Consider the following 15,009-nt stretch of genomic DNA (forward strand, 5'->3'; position numbering starts at 1 on the left):
TGATGATGATGATGATGATGATGATGAAATAAACAACTGTCTGACTTTTAGAAGACATCTGAAGGCAACCCTGTTAAGGGTTTTTAATGTCTATTTTTTGCCATTTTTTATCTGCTGTACGCCACCCAGAGTGGCTGGGGAAACCCAGCCAGATGGGCGGGGTATAAATATTATTATTATTATTATTATTATTATTGGTGGATTGGTCCAGTGCCCTCCCAGGATGGTCTGGCATCTCCCCTCTCCCTTCAGGGGGGTGCACTGGCATTCAGCTTGCTGCTGTTTTGTTCTAAATGACAACTTTGCTTCCCACCCTCTACCCTGCCATCGCTTCTCTCGACAGTCTGGAAGAAGATTTCATCACATGGCGTGAGCAGTTCTGGCCGGCAGTCTGTGAACATTTCGGCGTGGAAGCCACAGGAGACGAAACCAGGTCAGTCCTAAGAGATGGTGGCGGTAGCGGGATTGAGAACCGCCGCAGATGGAGCTTCAGTTTGAGTGTGGGAGATGGGGCTCTGCTGTTGGCTTGCCGTGTGGCCACAGCTGGGCCCCTCTGGGGTGTATGCATCTACCTTTCACTCTGAATGAAGTTAATGGGCTTTCCCCATTGTTTTCAAAGGATTTACTCTTGAGCATGTCTGATGCAACCCATTGTCTCTGTCTCAAGATTGCCACTTGGGAACAGTAAACTCTTTTGAACCTGGTCCTGTCTAATGATGATTAATTTTATTTCTTGAAAATATATCCCACCCTTCCTCCTCAAGGCAGCAAACAGCGTACTGTTTAAAACAAAAGCAAAACAACATTTCAAAGCAGATTAGAGCACACTAGACACATTTAGAACAACAAACACATAAAATCAATTACAGTTCAGTTTTTAAAATAGCAGTTTAGAAAGTTAAACACATGATTTCATCTGGTGATCCCACGGGGTTGCTTGGAACAGTAGTCTTTAGCCAGCAATGTGCCTGAGTCCACAGGAATGTTTTCAAATGCCTGCTGCAAGCTAATAACGATGGGTACAGGTGTACCTCACTAGGGAAGGCCTTCCACAATTGGGGAACCACCACTAAAAAGGCCCCATCATGAGTCAGCACCATCTAGGCAGCCCCCGGTGGCAGCAGCACCAACAAGGCCTCACCTGCTGATCGCAGGGTCAAATTTGGTTAGTATCACAGAAGGCACTCTTTTAGCTACTAGGCTCCCAAGCCATGTTGGGTTTTATATGCTAGTACCCATGTCTTGAAGGGGACCACCCCCGAAAAGGCCCTGTCACGCACACAGACCCCTGTCAATGTTTCCGGAACAGTCCCAAGTCTAAGAACTGGGCAGTACCATCTGCTTGGCTCTCCTCTGTTGTCCTCTGGAGAGCTGAGAAGCTGGCCGTTTTGTCCTTGCCTCTGACTTCTCCTTCTTCTCCTTCTCCAGCATACGGCAGTACGAGCTGGTGGTCCACACGGACATCAGCCCCGACAAGGTTTACACGGGTGAAATGGGCCGCCTCAAGAGCTACGAGAACCAAAAACCGTAAGTGCCACATTTGTGGGAGCAGCAGGGTTGGTATCAGGACTGCCCCCCCCAAGGGTCACTGTAAGTTTGGGCCTCAAATAGCATTGCAGTAATTGACCTGCAGGTTACCAGAGTCATAGTCCACTGCAGCCAAAGTGTAGGTGCTTCCACAATCTCTTGCAAATGTGGAATGGGTAATATATGGCACCTGTAACAGCGCTAGTTCTGTCGATCAAAGAAGTCTAGTGTGTGTATATTGGGTAAGACAATCTCGGAAGTAAACTGGTCCCAGATTGTTAAGGGCTTTATATACTAATAGTAACACCTTCTCTATTAGTATTAGTATTAGTATTAGTATTAGTATTTAGCTTTTCAGGTTTAAAAATTTTACAATTATCCAACAACCAGCATAAAAACAAGATTCCAAAGGATTTCCTGAACTTTCCTTCTCCCCTTTGTGGGTATTAACCTTTTCCTCCTGCATCTCTTATATTAATCCAAATCTTTCGCATCTCAATTATACCCAAAATTCAACATTAAGCTACAAGTGTTATTCCAATTCTCCTAATGTTTTTAGTTGTTTGCAATGGTTTTTAAGGCAAAATATGTATTTCCCCCATTCGTTATAAAATTTTGGTCTTCCTGGCTTCTGATTCCTCCTGTCATTTTTGCCATTTTGGCATAATCCACCAACTTAATCTGCCATTCTTCTCCGGTAGGGACTTTGTCTTTCCATCTCTGGGCCATTAACATCCAAGCAGCAGTGGCCACATACATAAATAGACCTTTCTGGTCTTTTGGCACCTAGAATGCCTAAAAGAAAAACTGCATTGCTTTTGATTGTAATAAAAATACAGTGGTGCCCCGCAAGACGAATGCCTCGCAAGATGAAAAACCTGCTAGACGAAAGGGTTTTCCGTTTTTGAGTTGCTTCGCAAGACGATTTTCCCTATGGGCTTGCTTCGCAAGACAAAAAGTCTTGCGAGTCTTGCGATTTTTTTTCGCTCCCCCCCCTTTTTCTAAGCCGCTAATAGCCTTTTAGCCGCTAAGCCTTTAATAGCCGCTAAGACGCTAAACCGCTAATAGCGCTAATCCGCTAAGCCGCTAATAGGGTTGCTTCGCAAGACGAAAAAACCGCTAGACGAAGAGACTCGCGGAACGGATTATTTTCGTCTTGCGAGGCACCACTGTAACATTTTTGGCAATACCTCCATTTTGATTACCGGTATCCTTCCCAATAATGATGAGTTCAACTTGGGGTGAAGGTATTACTATTACTGGGGTGGGAGAACACATTCATTTGGGGCAATCCTTGGAAGTGTCAAACCCCGTGTCCCCACTGCAGTGCAATCGATGACTTCAGGCACCTGGGGCAATAAGTCTAATGGGTCTTCTTGGTTTATTCCAGGCCATTCGATGCCAAGAACCCCTTCCTGGCACCTGTTTCTGTGAACCGGAAGCTGAACCAAGGTGGGGACAGGTACCTCATGCACCTGGAACTGGATATTACAGGCTCCAAAATCAGGTAAAATGGCTAAGAATGGATTTGATTCACCTGCATACCCCATCTTCCTTGAGTTTGTTGCATGACTTGAAATCTGAAGAGCTCTCCTGGAGCAGGAGAAAACAGATCCTGTCTGGGGCTGTCCCTTGATTCTCACAGTAGACGGATGTCTCTTCCAGGGATCCCATCTGCAGAACATTATAATAGTCTCTCTCCTGTCCTCCCTGCCAGCAAGTGATGTTCAGAGATAGACTGCCCCTGAAAATGGCAGTTCCATTCGTTTTACGTTGCCTGGAGAAGAACAGTTCCTCTTGCCTTTCGTGAACCTCTTGCCTGCCTGGTGTTTAATCGACACAACATTTTGCTTTGTACTTCCAGGCATTTTAACCATCTTGCATTTTCTGATGGCATAACTGATCCCTGAAGGGTACAAATACTCTGCTCCCCCTGCCCACAACTTGTATAAATTCTCCTAAAGTAAAAGTGGGCCTGTTTTTCTCTGGTGTTTCAATCCTTTCCCCATGCCTAGCTTATGATTTTGCATAAAGGAAGATTGGAGCTAGGGAGGCCTCTATTAAAATGGAATTTTTTGGGGGGGTGGAGGGAAGAAAATGCCAAGGATGTGTGATGGTCAGGGATGATGGGAGTCCAAAGATATCTGGAGGCCCACAGATCTCTGTCTCTAGGCTAAATGAGTGCAGCATGGTGAAACCTCTCCCTTAGGCTGTCCTCCTGTATTCTCTTCCTTGGAAGTAAGCTCCGCTGAACTCAGTGGGACTTCAGTTCCAGCTATAAATGTGCAGGGTTTCGCAGCAAGCAATACGACATCTTCCTTAAGTTGATGCTGCTGTTTAGACAATGAGGTGTTGGCAGCTCAGGTTTTTTGAAATCGTACTTCCAGGAAGCAAAGTGCATGAATGCAGAATAGGGCGGCCATACTTCTGGAATCTCCCGGATTTGTCTGCCGAAAATAGAGTCTGGGCGGGATTTTCAGAAATTGTTTAAAATGTCGGGGAAAACCCTGGCGTATGGCAGCCCAAGGGTTGCTGTAAGTTTGGGCCTCAAATAGCATTGCAGTAATTAACCTGCAGGTTACCAGAGCCATAGTCCACTGCAGCCAAAGTGTAGGTGCTTCCACACTCCATATCGGAAAGCTTAACAACTTTCCCCAAAACAAAAGAAAACAGCTTTTGAAATATGGCAACCCTAGAGACGTCCAAAAGGATCCCATCGGAATTATTTTCACGGATCACTACACAGAATCTAGATCCCAGCCTTGTGCAATAATCACTCTCTTATACAATCACATGCTGAGACCTGATCAGATGCATTTATCCCACTGTATTTCTTCAATTGTGTTTTAAGTGGAATATAGTCAGACCCACAGTCCATCTAACTCAGTATTGTCTACACTGATTGGCAGTGGGTCTCCAGGGTTTCAGGCAGGGTTTCTGGTCTCCCCCAGCCCTACCTGGAGATGCCACCTGGGTCTCCTTGACCCCAATTCCATGCAGCCTGGGAGAGTTTTGTTCATGGCGTGTGTCGTGGGGTTCTGCTCTGAAAGCCAGACCAGGTGAGACAAGGCCTCTCTCTCTTGATCTCTTTGCCAGATACGAATCTGGGGACCACGTCGCTGTGTACCCAGCCAACGACACTTCGCTGGTCAACCAGCTTGGGGAAATCCTTGGTGCAGATTTAGATATGGTTATTTCTCTGAACAATCTAGATGGTGAGTATTCTCTCCCCCACCCCAGAAAAGCAGTCCTTCCAATTTATTCCCTTTCATTTTGTCAAGCCGATGAACCGTCCAGTCTCCAGAACGGCAGTTCTCAAAATGTAAATAGCTCACGTCAGCGTAGAGATGATCTGCACTCAAATGATCTTTCACCCCTGCGTTTGTTTACAAGACCCTTGACTGAGCTGACTGGAGGGAGGTGATCTCAAGTCAACAGCTCACTAGGAGATAAGACAGGCACCCTCCTCTGAGAGCAGTGTCTGGGCGGAAATCGCTGAAGTGTCTGGGATGTATGGCAAGCCTGGCCGGAGGTCTAGATTTTGGTGAATTTCCTTTAAAATAGCTCAAAAACTACTTCTTTTTTGAGATTTTGCAAAAAAATAAAAAGCTCAAGAGCTTTGGCCAAAACAAAATAAACCCTCAACAACTTTGCCATATTTCTGAAATATGGCAACCCTTACCTAAACCTCCTTCATTGTTATTTAATGCCTTACAGCACACTATGGCCACATTCACACAATACATTCAAAGCACTATACCACCACTTTAAGCAGTCCTGGCTTCCTTCAGAGAAGTCTGGGAGCTGGAGTTTGTTTTGGGTGCTGAGTCTCTAGGAGTCCCCTATTCAGCTCCCAGAGCTAAAATTTCCCATAGTTCTTTGTGAGGAGGGTTTGATTGCTTAACTACGCTAGGAATTGTAACTGAGGGAAATGGGGGCCTGCCAGCAACTCTCGGCACCCTCAACTAGCTGCATTTCCCAGAATCCTTCATTGCAGGGGGTTGGACTAGATAACCCTCGGTACCCCTTCCAACTCAACAATTCTATAATTATAAGACAAGCCCTTAATCTTCTCCCCTCCTTGGTGCTCCTTTGTGTACCAAACAAGAGGTCCACCTGCCTTCTACAGCGCAGCAGGCGTAACTCTCCAAGAATCTGATAAAATTGTCTACTCACAAAGGCATTTCCGAATCTGAACGCTCTTTATGGCATCACACAGAGTTGCACTTGCTATACAACACTTGCTTCTGCTTGCACAATCTAATTCCATGTTGGCGCAAAGAAGTTTTTTTAAAAAAGAAAAACAAAACAGCTATCCAATTTGGAATGAGCTTTCTGGCAGAACCAGTTTCTCTTCCCTTGAGTTCTGGATCTAAAGCTGTTTGGCGCCCAGCTGTCCAGTCTGGTTCCTTGGCTTGAAGTCTAGCCTGCCTTCCAGAACCTTTTCCCATGCTCTTTATGAACCTGAGATCACCCATGCATTTTCTGTGGGCTGCAGAGCTCTCTTCACCCCATTGAGTTCACAGTTAAGTGGTGGTGGAGACACAGGAGTGCCTTGAATAACTCTGTCATCTGCAGTTTCTTTGCATTTGCCCAGAATCTTTGAGGAGTTTGGCTTTCCCTCAGGCAGGCTCCTTGCCCAGTGGCCGATTGAGGCCATTCAGGGTGTCGGTTCTCGTAACGCTCATTTCTTCTTGCTTGTCCCATTCATTTGCTGTTATTTTTCTCACTTGAGCCTTTCTGATTTCAAGCGTGAATGGGCTTGCACGAGTTCCCTTCAGATAGCCAGTGGTCTATCTAGTCCAGCATCCTCTTCTCACAGTGGCCACCCAGATGCCTCTTCTGGGAAACCCACAAGCAAGACCTGAGCCCAAGAGCCCCCTCCCCTCCTGTGGTTTCCAGCAACTGCCCTTCAGAAGCATCTACGCCTCCAGCTGCAAAGGCAGAGCATAGCCATTGTGGCTATTAGCCCCTGGTAACATTTTAAAGCCATCCATTGGTGGCCATCACTGCTTCCAGTGGGAGGGAGTTCCATAGTTTAACCGAGTGAAGAAGGACTTTTTTCTGTCTGTCCCAAAACTTCCAACATTCAGTTAAATGGGATGCCCATGAGTTCTACTGCTATGAGAGGGAGGAAAACCGTTTTTCTGTATCCACTTTCTCCATGCCACGTGTAATTTTATAAACTACTTTTTAAAAAAATGTTTATTTGGTTTTCAGATCAAAGTTTTACAATCACATATCCAATATCCAACATAAAAACAAGATTCCAAAGGATCTTCTGGACTTCCCTCCTCCCTTTGTGGGTCCTATAGTTAATCATTTCCTCCTGCATCTTTTATGATAATTGGAATCTTTTACATCTCCATTATGTCCAAAATTCACCATTAAACTACAAGTGTTATTCCAGTCCTACCAACGGTTTTAACAGTTTACAATGGTTTTTAAGATAAGTTATAAATTTCCCCCATTCCTTACAGAAATTTTGGTCTTCCTGTTTTCTGATTCTTCCGGTCATTTTTGCCAATTCGGCATAATCCATCAACTTAGTCCGCCATTCTTCTCCGGTTGAAACTTTATCTTCTTTCCATCTCTGGAAAACTTCTATCCTGTCACCTCTCACTTGCCTTTTCTCTAAACTAAAAAGTCCCAAGAGCTGCAGCCTTTTCTCCACAGGGGCGTCGCTTCTGCCACCAAAACTCAGTGAGAGTGGTGGGGGGGGTCTGCCTTAATCTCAAGAGAGAGGAAATGGGGAAATCACAGAGTGGGAGAGACCACTGTTAAAGGCAGCCCTGTTTAGGGAAGCTTTTAATGTTTGATGCATTACTGTATTTTAATATTTTGTTGGAAGCCGCCCAGAGTGGCTGGGGAAGCCCAGCCAGATGGGCGGGGTATAAATTTATTATTATTATTGTTATTATTACAGTGGTGCCTCGCAAGACGAAATTAATCCGTTCCGCGAGTCTCTTCGTCTTGCGGTTTTTTCGTCTTGTGAAGCACGGCTATTAGCGGCTATTAACGGCTTAGCGGCTATTAACGGCTTAGTGGCTTTAAGAAAAAGGAAACAAACTCGCAAGAACTCGCAAGACATTTTGTCTTGCGAAGCAAGCCCATAGGGAAATTCGTCTTGCGGAACGACTCAAAAAACGGAAAACCCTTTCGTCTAGCGAGTTTTTCGTCTTGCGAGGCATTCGTCTTGTGGAGCACCACTGTATTATTATTATTATTATTATTATTATTATTATTATTATTATTATTATTATTATTTCTGAGCCCCAGTCACGTGGAGTTCCATAGCTGATGGAACAGCTCACAGGGCATCCCCGGGGTGGTTCTTGGGGCCATCTCTATAAGGGAAGCCCAATTTCCAAATCGAGACCACGAACGGCAGCATCAAATTGCTTTGATAACCATGGCCCATGCAGGCCCACCAAAGGGTTGGGGAGCTGCTTGGACTTTCAGAAAAAGACCCCCGCAGCTGTACTTTGTGGCAGCGCAGCTCCCCAACTCTCCCCTCTCCACCTCCTTCCTGCAGAGGAGTCCAACAAGAAGCACCCGTTCCCTTGCCCCACGACCTACCGCACAGCTCTGACCTACTACTTGGACATCACGAACCCGCCCCGCACCAACGTCCTCTACGAGCTGGCGCAGTACGCCACGGACGCCACCCAGCAGGAGCACCTGCGCAAGATGGCCTCCTCCCACACCGAAGGCAAGGTAGGTCCCGGCCACACCCTCCGCAGCTAGCCCCCCCTAGTGGCGTGGAGGCGATGTCTCAGAAAACGTTGATTAGCGTTCTGCAATTCCGGAGCTGGTCGGCGTGTGTCGGGCGTAGTGGGCCAAGCCGAGTGGGGCAGGGGCTGTTTTTCAGCCAAGTGTGTGCATGTGTTTGCGTGCCAGCTTAACCCTTTCCCCATCAAGACTTAGAGGAGTCTTGTTCAAGAAAGAGCAACTGGTCATGGAAGAGAGGTGAATCACATACTCCCTTGTCTGTTGCTTCACCTCATTGAATGTCAGATTCCTGCTTTGATTGCTGAGAGGCAGAAACTCGTATTCTCCCCCCAATCCTTAACCCAGGAGTCCTTCCAATTGATTCCCTTTTGTTATGTCAAGCTGATGAACTGCCCAGTTTCCAGAACGGCAGTTCTCGAAATTATAATAGCTGGAGGTTTGCCCTGATTTTGCACCCCAGAAGGACTTGCTTTCAGCTCACGTCAGCGTAGAGATGATCTGCGCTCAAATGATCTTTCAGCCCTGCGTTTGTCTACACGACCCTTGACTGAGCTGACTGGAGGGAGGTGAGCTCAGGTCACCAGCTCACACTTAGCTTGGTAGGACAGGGAGCCACGAGTGGTTACCTCCTGGCCCTTTCCGCCAGGATTCTCCTTGCAGACCAGCAGTGTCTCTCCAGGGCTTTGACCAGAGAGAGAATTCCCTTTGTCTCCCCATCCCTCCCAGCTTGGATCCTTCGTGGTGCTGAAAACAAATTCTTAAGCTGAGCACATGCTCAGGTCTGTTTAGCCTTAAGTATTTGTCTTCTGCCATAGAACTTACAGTCCTTTTGCACTAAAATCTCCTCTTGGTTCTCTGTGTCTGCATGCATCATTGTGGGTCATTCTAACAAGTGAGGCGCACCTCTTCTGGGGACGTCCTGTAGCTCAGTAATTCCCAAATCTTTTTTGGGCCGCGGTCCCCTTTGAGTTCTATGAACTCACTCCCAGTGCCCCCTACCCTCCCAAAAAGCATTATTCAGAAAAGCGGTTTGCACAGCCCACTAACAGAATAAAAATTCAAACAGTAGCAACAAATGGCACATTTAATTAATTAATCCCATTAAAACTATTTAGTTTAATTCAACAAAATGGATGAACTTGATCCAGTGATACCAGCTTTTTGATACATTATTATTTTTATTACTACTACTACTACTTTGTTGTTATTATTATTATTTGTATACCGCCCTATGCTTGTAGATCTTCGGGCAGTTCACAACATACAATTACAATATAAAAACAACAAAATACATAGCAAAATGTACACCTCTGGGGAACCCCCCCCCAACAGCCCTCCTTGCCTTTTAGCACCCCAAACCCCAGGTCCTCCCACCGCCCCTGCCCCCCAGGGGGCGCTACTTCTCCCTTTAGGAACCACTGACGAGCAAGTGCATCTCTCTGTGGGCCTTCCCAGCATAATATGTGGCTCACTGGAGGGCGTCTCTTCTTTCCTTGATCCACGCAGTCGCTGTACCTCAGCTGGGTCGTTGAAGCCCGGAGGAACATCCTGGCCATCTTGCAGGACACGCCCTCCCTCCGGCCCCCCATTGACCACCTCTGCGAGCTGCTGCCCCGCCTGCAGGCTCGCTACTATTCCATCGCTTCGACGTCCAAGGTGAGCACCGGGAGGCGCAGGGAGAGGGTGGGAGGGAGGTGTTCCGGGGCTTCCTCAGGTTCCCACCCTAGCAGGCCTTGTCTGGTGGTTAATGTGTGACATTCAGTTCTTTCCATCTGCCAGCCCTAGCCTTTAGTGGAGGTTAGGGATGTGGGTGGTCTAAACCAGAGTCTCTTGGGCTTGTTGATCAGAAGGTTGGTGGTTCAAATCCCCGTTGCTCTGTCCCAGCTCCTGCCAACCTAAAGGTAAAGGGACCCCTGACCATTAGGTGCAGTCGTGACCGATTCTGGGGTTGCGGCGCTCATCTCGCTTTATTGGCCAAGGGAGCCGGCGCACAGCTTCCAGGTCATGTGGCCAGCATGACTAAGCCGCTTCTGGCGAACCAGAGCAGCGCACGGAAACGCCGTTTACCTTCCCACCGGAGCGGTACCTATTTATCTACTTGCACATTGACGTGCTTTCGAACTGCTAGGTTGGCAGGATTAGGGACCCAGCAACGGGATTCGAACCGTCGACCTTCTGATCGGCAAGTCCTAGGCTCTGTGGTTTAACCCACAGCACCACCCGCGTCTCTCCTGCCAACCTAGCAGCTCAAAAGCATGCCAGTTCTAGTACTCAAATAGGTACTGCTGTGGCAGGAAGGTAAACGGCATTTCCATGCACTCTGGTTTCTGCTGCTCCAGAAACGGTTTAGTTATGCTGGTCACATGACCCGGGAAGCTGTCTGTGGGAAAATGCCTAAAAATGGCCTGAAAGCGAGATGAGCGCCACAACCCTGTAGTCTCCTTTGACTGGACTTAACCGTCCAGGGGTCCTTTTATTTTTTAGTGGAGGATTCCTCCCCTAGGACTGGTCAAACTGACCTCCTACTTCCCTCACACCAGCTGCACTGACAGTTGGCATTCCATGCCTGGCCCTTCGTGGTGTTTCATTTTAATGCAGCAGCCTGGATGCTTTTGGGGGTGAAGGGTGGGGGAGAGGAAGACAGGGCTTGCTGAGCCGTTCTATCCCGGCTTGGTCACTGGGATCATCTGCAGGACCGTCGCTGGTTGTTTCTCCAGTGTCACCGGCCCAGGCCTGTGACTTGAAGCTCCTCCACCAACCCTGCCAACAGCCTTCTCCCTCTCTTCTTGCCCCCTTCCCAGGTGCAACCCAACTCCATCCACATCTGTGCTGTGCTGGTGGAGTACAAGACCAAGACGGACCGCATCAACAAAGGGGTGGCCACTAGCTGGCTGAAGAACAAGCAGCCCAACGAGAACGGGCACAAGTCCACAGTGCCCATGTATGTCCGGAAGTCCCAGTTCCGCCTGCCGTTCAAGCCTAGCACTCCCGTCCTGATGATCGGGCCTGGCACTGGCATTGCCCCCTTCATGGGCTTCATCCAGGAGCGGGGCTGGCTCAAGCAGCAAGGTGGGTGCCGTTCCAAACAAGCCCACCCCCTTTACTGGGCTCTGATTGGCCATGCCAGTGGCAAATGGGATGGCTTGTTGTTGAATTCCACAATCTGCACTAGGGGTGAGGGATCTCAAGGCCTAGAGTGCTATGGGACTCTGGCCGCTCATTGGCCTTGCTTTGTGCCTGCTGCAACTGCTCTTGCCTGCCTGAAATTTGTCCTTGCATGACTTAGATGGAGAGGTGTCTCTGTAGAAACCTCTGGCTTCTCCATGGCTTCCGCAGTTCTTTTTCCCTGTAAAATGCTGGGGTGGGTGCATGAAGCACTGTCGAGCTCTGATTTGATTTAACAGTGCTTTGTAGGCCAGTGCTGCCAGGTGACATAGCAATGTTGTGAAGTCCAATCAGAGTGAGGGCGTGAAGCGTTGCCCTTGCTCTGAACTGGCTTGCTGATGCAATGGAGGTCAACGCTGCCAGGCAATGTTGGCGTTGCCTGAAACCAAATCAGAATGAGGGCACTCCTCCCTGTCTTGGCTCTTGCACCTTGGGAGGGAAAGCTAGATGGCATCCCGCAACCCCCTTCTTTGTCTCTGAGCTCCTTTGTAAGGGCACGATACAAGTTTAATAAAATAAAATGAGTCTTGCGATTGGGAGGCCAGTTCAGAGCAGGGCTTCACGCAGAGGCGCAGTGGGCAGCCTCCATCACAGGGGGGCGCCCTGTTAATAAGTTGCACCAGAGTGAAGGATGGGGGTCTTTTTTCCGTTCCAGGCAAGGATGTGGGCGAGACGGTGCTTTATTATGGCTGTCGGCACGAGAACGAGGACTACCTCTACAAGGAGGAGCTGGCCAAGCTTCTCAAGGAAGGGGCCCTCACTCAGCTCAACGTCGCTTTCTCCAGGGACCAACCTCAGAAGGTATTCCTGCATTGGACTAGATGATCCTCTGGGCTTCCTCCAACTCTGTGATCCTGTGCACCTCCCTTGATTTTTGCAGGGCTTTGTCAGTCAAGCGTAATTCTGACACTGCAGGGAGGCCATCACCCTCCTCCTTTTCATTCTTGTCTTCCTCTTAATTAAATTGATGTACTGTCCTTCATCTGAAGGCCACGTGGAGGTTCAGCGCATGCGACATAAATTTCACAACGTCCTATCTGTCCGGCATATGGATCAACACAGTTATATAAATGCAACTCCAATAAGGAGTGCAAGGTGAAATGGAAATTGTCATAAGAGCATCAGCATAAAAAGGAGGAAATCAGCAGTGGGGCATCTGAAATACAAAGGCAGCACACAAATCACTTCTGAGGGTTGACAGGCCTATTCAGGGGGTGGGAAAGGGGGTTGCACTGATGGGAGAGGAGGTGTAGCTGAGAAACATGGCATCATGGCAAAGAACTCTTGCCAAGCCGATATATATGCTCTCCGATCGAGTTTGTGGTAGGGCCACTGCAATTGTCCACCTGGGCCCTTCCTCAGAGTTGTCTTCCCTTGGCTCCTCTCTGTTTAAATGTGCCAAGTCACCTTTGCAATCATAAGGACTAGAATCTTTTCCCTGTGTGTGTGTGTGTGTGTGTGTGTGTGTGTGTGTTTTAATGAAGCAGAGGATAAGATTCTGTAACGCCTTCTGGGTGTTGCTGGAATACAACTCCCATAATCCCATTCCCTGTGCTTCCTGGGGGACTGATGGGGGCTGGAGTCCATCAACACCTGGAAGTTACCATGTTGGCTGCTCCTAGTGGATGCCACACGGTATGCTAACCCGACACCCTCGAGATGTTTTGACTACAACTCCCATCAGCCCCAGCAAACTTGGAAAGGGCGTTTAAGGCAGGCATAGGCAAATTCGGCCCTCCAGACTACAACTCCCATCATCCTTAGCTAACAGGACCAGTGGTCAGGGATGATGGGAGTTGTAGTCCCAAAACATCTGGAGGGGCCGAGTTTGCCTATGTGTGTTTTGAGAGAGAGTGAGTTTGGGTTGGTGGGAAGTTGCTTTGTGCTTCTGTTCCCCGTCCCACCCCCTCAATCTGCTTTTGCTTCTCTAGATTTACGTCCAGCACCTGCTGAAGAAGAACAAGGAGAATGTCTGGAAGCTGATCCACGAAGGAAACGGGCACATCTACGTGTGCGGGTGAGTAGGGGGCTTGGTTGTGGGTGTGCAGAGCCCTCTCTTGAGGCAGCTGCTGCAGTCCCTTTGCCTCTCTGAGCCTTTGCCTCTCTGGCTAAACGTTTGGGAGAAACTTCCTCAATGCCTCAGCTGCTCCGAGACTGGAATGAGCTGGCTCAGGAAGAGGTGGACTCTCCTTTAGTGAGGAGGTATGCAAGCAGAGGACGGTTGCTGCCTTGAGCAGAGGAGTTGGCCTGGGTGACTCTCTTAAGGCAACTTCCAGATCTTCAATTCAGCTCAGAAGTTATATCTGTAAGAGGAGACAGTCCTGGGCAAGGCAGACCGATGGCCTGACTTACAATAGTCAGTTTCATATACAAGTATTTACTGAAAGTTCTCGAGAAATGGTGAAGCTGAACTTCTCCACCCAAAGGCTGTGTATCTCAAGAGCCGTGTTTCAGTTGAAAGAAAATGATGCCTCAGTCTCCCAAAACGATGGGGAATCTGTCTTCAAACCCAACATGAGTTCCATTTGTTGAGCAGGGTTTCCTCCCAGAACCTGGTGCCTTCTGCTCTGTCACTGAGCTGTGAGCCATTAAAAATTAAGACATAGGATTTGAATTGTAGAATTTTAGAGTTAGAAGGGAGCCCACGGGTTATCTAGTCCAAACCCCTGCAATGCAGAAATCTCAACCAAAGCATCCATGACAGACGGCCATCCAACCTCTGCTTAAAAACCTCCAAGGAAGGAGAGTCCACAACCTCCAGAGGGAGTCCGTTCCACTGTTGAACAGCTCTTACTATCAGAAAGTTCTTCCTGATGTTTCAATCAAGGGCTTGCTCACCAGATTTGGATGCAATGAGTCCTCCGCTCATTTTCCAAGAAAAATGTTTCCCCATGAGGCTGCATTAAGTTGCATAAAACTCCTTTCACAGTTTGCTTCAGCCTAACCTGAAGGTTCGGGACGCGGGTGGCACTGAGGGTTAAACCACAGAGCCTAGGACTTGCCGATCGGAAGGTCGGCGGTTCAAATCCCCGCGAGGGGAGGAGCTCCGGTTGCTCAGTCCCTGCTCCTGCCAACCTAGCAGTTTGAAAGCACGTCAGAGTGCAAGTAGATACAGTGTTACCTCGGGTTAAGTACTTAATTTGTTCCAGAGGTCCGTACTTAACCTGAAACTGTTCTTAACCTGAAGCACCACTTTAACTAATGGGGCCTCCTGCCGCCGCCGCGCTGCTGGAGCCCGATTTCTGTTCTTAACCTGAAGCACTATTTCTAGGTTAGCGGAGTGTGTAACCTGAAGCGTATGTAACCTGAAGCATATGTAATCCGAGGTACCACTGTAAATAGGTACCGCTCTGGCGGGAAGGTAAACGGCGTTTCTGTGCGCTGCTCTGGTTCACCAGAAGCGGCTTAGTCATGCTGGCCACATGACCCAGAAGCTGTACGTCAGCTCCCTCTTCCAATAAAGCGAGATGAGCGCCGCAACCCCAGAGTCGGCCACGACTGGACCTGATGGTCAGGGGTCCCTTTACCTTTACCTTTTTAACCTGAAACTGCCCACTGAAATTTCACCCCTCTGTGTGTTTCTCT

The 15,009-nt window shown here is 48.3% G+C and overlaps 1 protein-coding gene across 1 annotated transcript in view; it reads left to right on the top strand.

Moving 5' to 3' along the window:
* Window positions 1-15,009, top strand: part of POR (cytochrome p450 oxidoreductase) — a 49,135-nt gene that overhangs the window by 32,399 nt on the left and 1,727 nt on the right. Inside the window, 9 exon segments of the mRNA XM_028708883.2 lie at window positions 344-433; window positions 1,429-1,527; window positions 2,918-3,034; window positions 4,624-4,742; window positions 8,063-8,244; window positions 9,766-9,915; window positions 11,061-11,328; window positions 12,080-12,225; window positions 13,356-13,441. Coding sequence (XP_028564716.2) covers window positions 344-433; window positions 1,429-1,527; window positions 2,918-3,034; window positions 4,624-4,742; window positions 8,063-8,244; window positions 9,766-9,915; window positions 11,061-11,328; window positions 12,080-12,225; window positions 13,356-13,441 — 1,257 coding nt within the window.

The sequence above is a fragment of the Podarcis muralis genome, chromosome 15 (assembly GCF_964188315.1).
Source record: "Podarcis muralis chromosome 15, rPodMur119.hap1.1, whole genome shotgun sequence".
NCBI classification, from domain to species: domain Eukaryota; kingdom Metazoa; phylum Chordata; class Lepidosauria; order Squamata; family Lacertidae; genus Podarcis; species Podarcis muralis.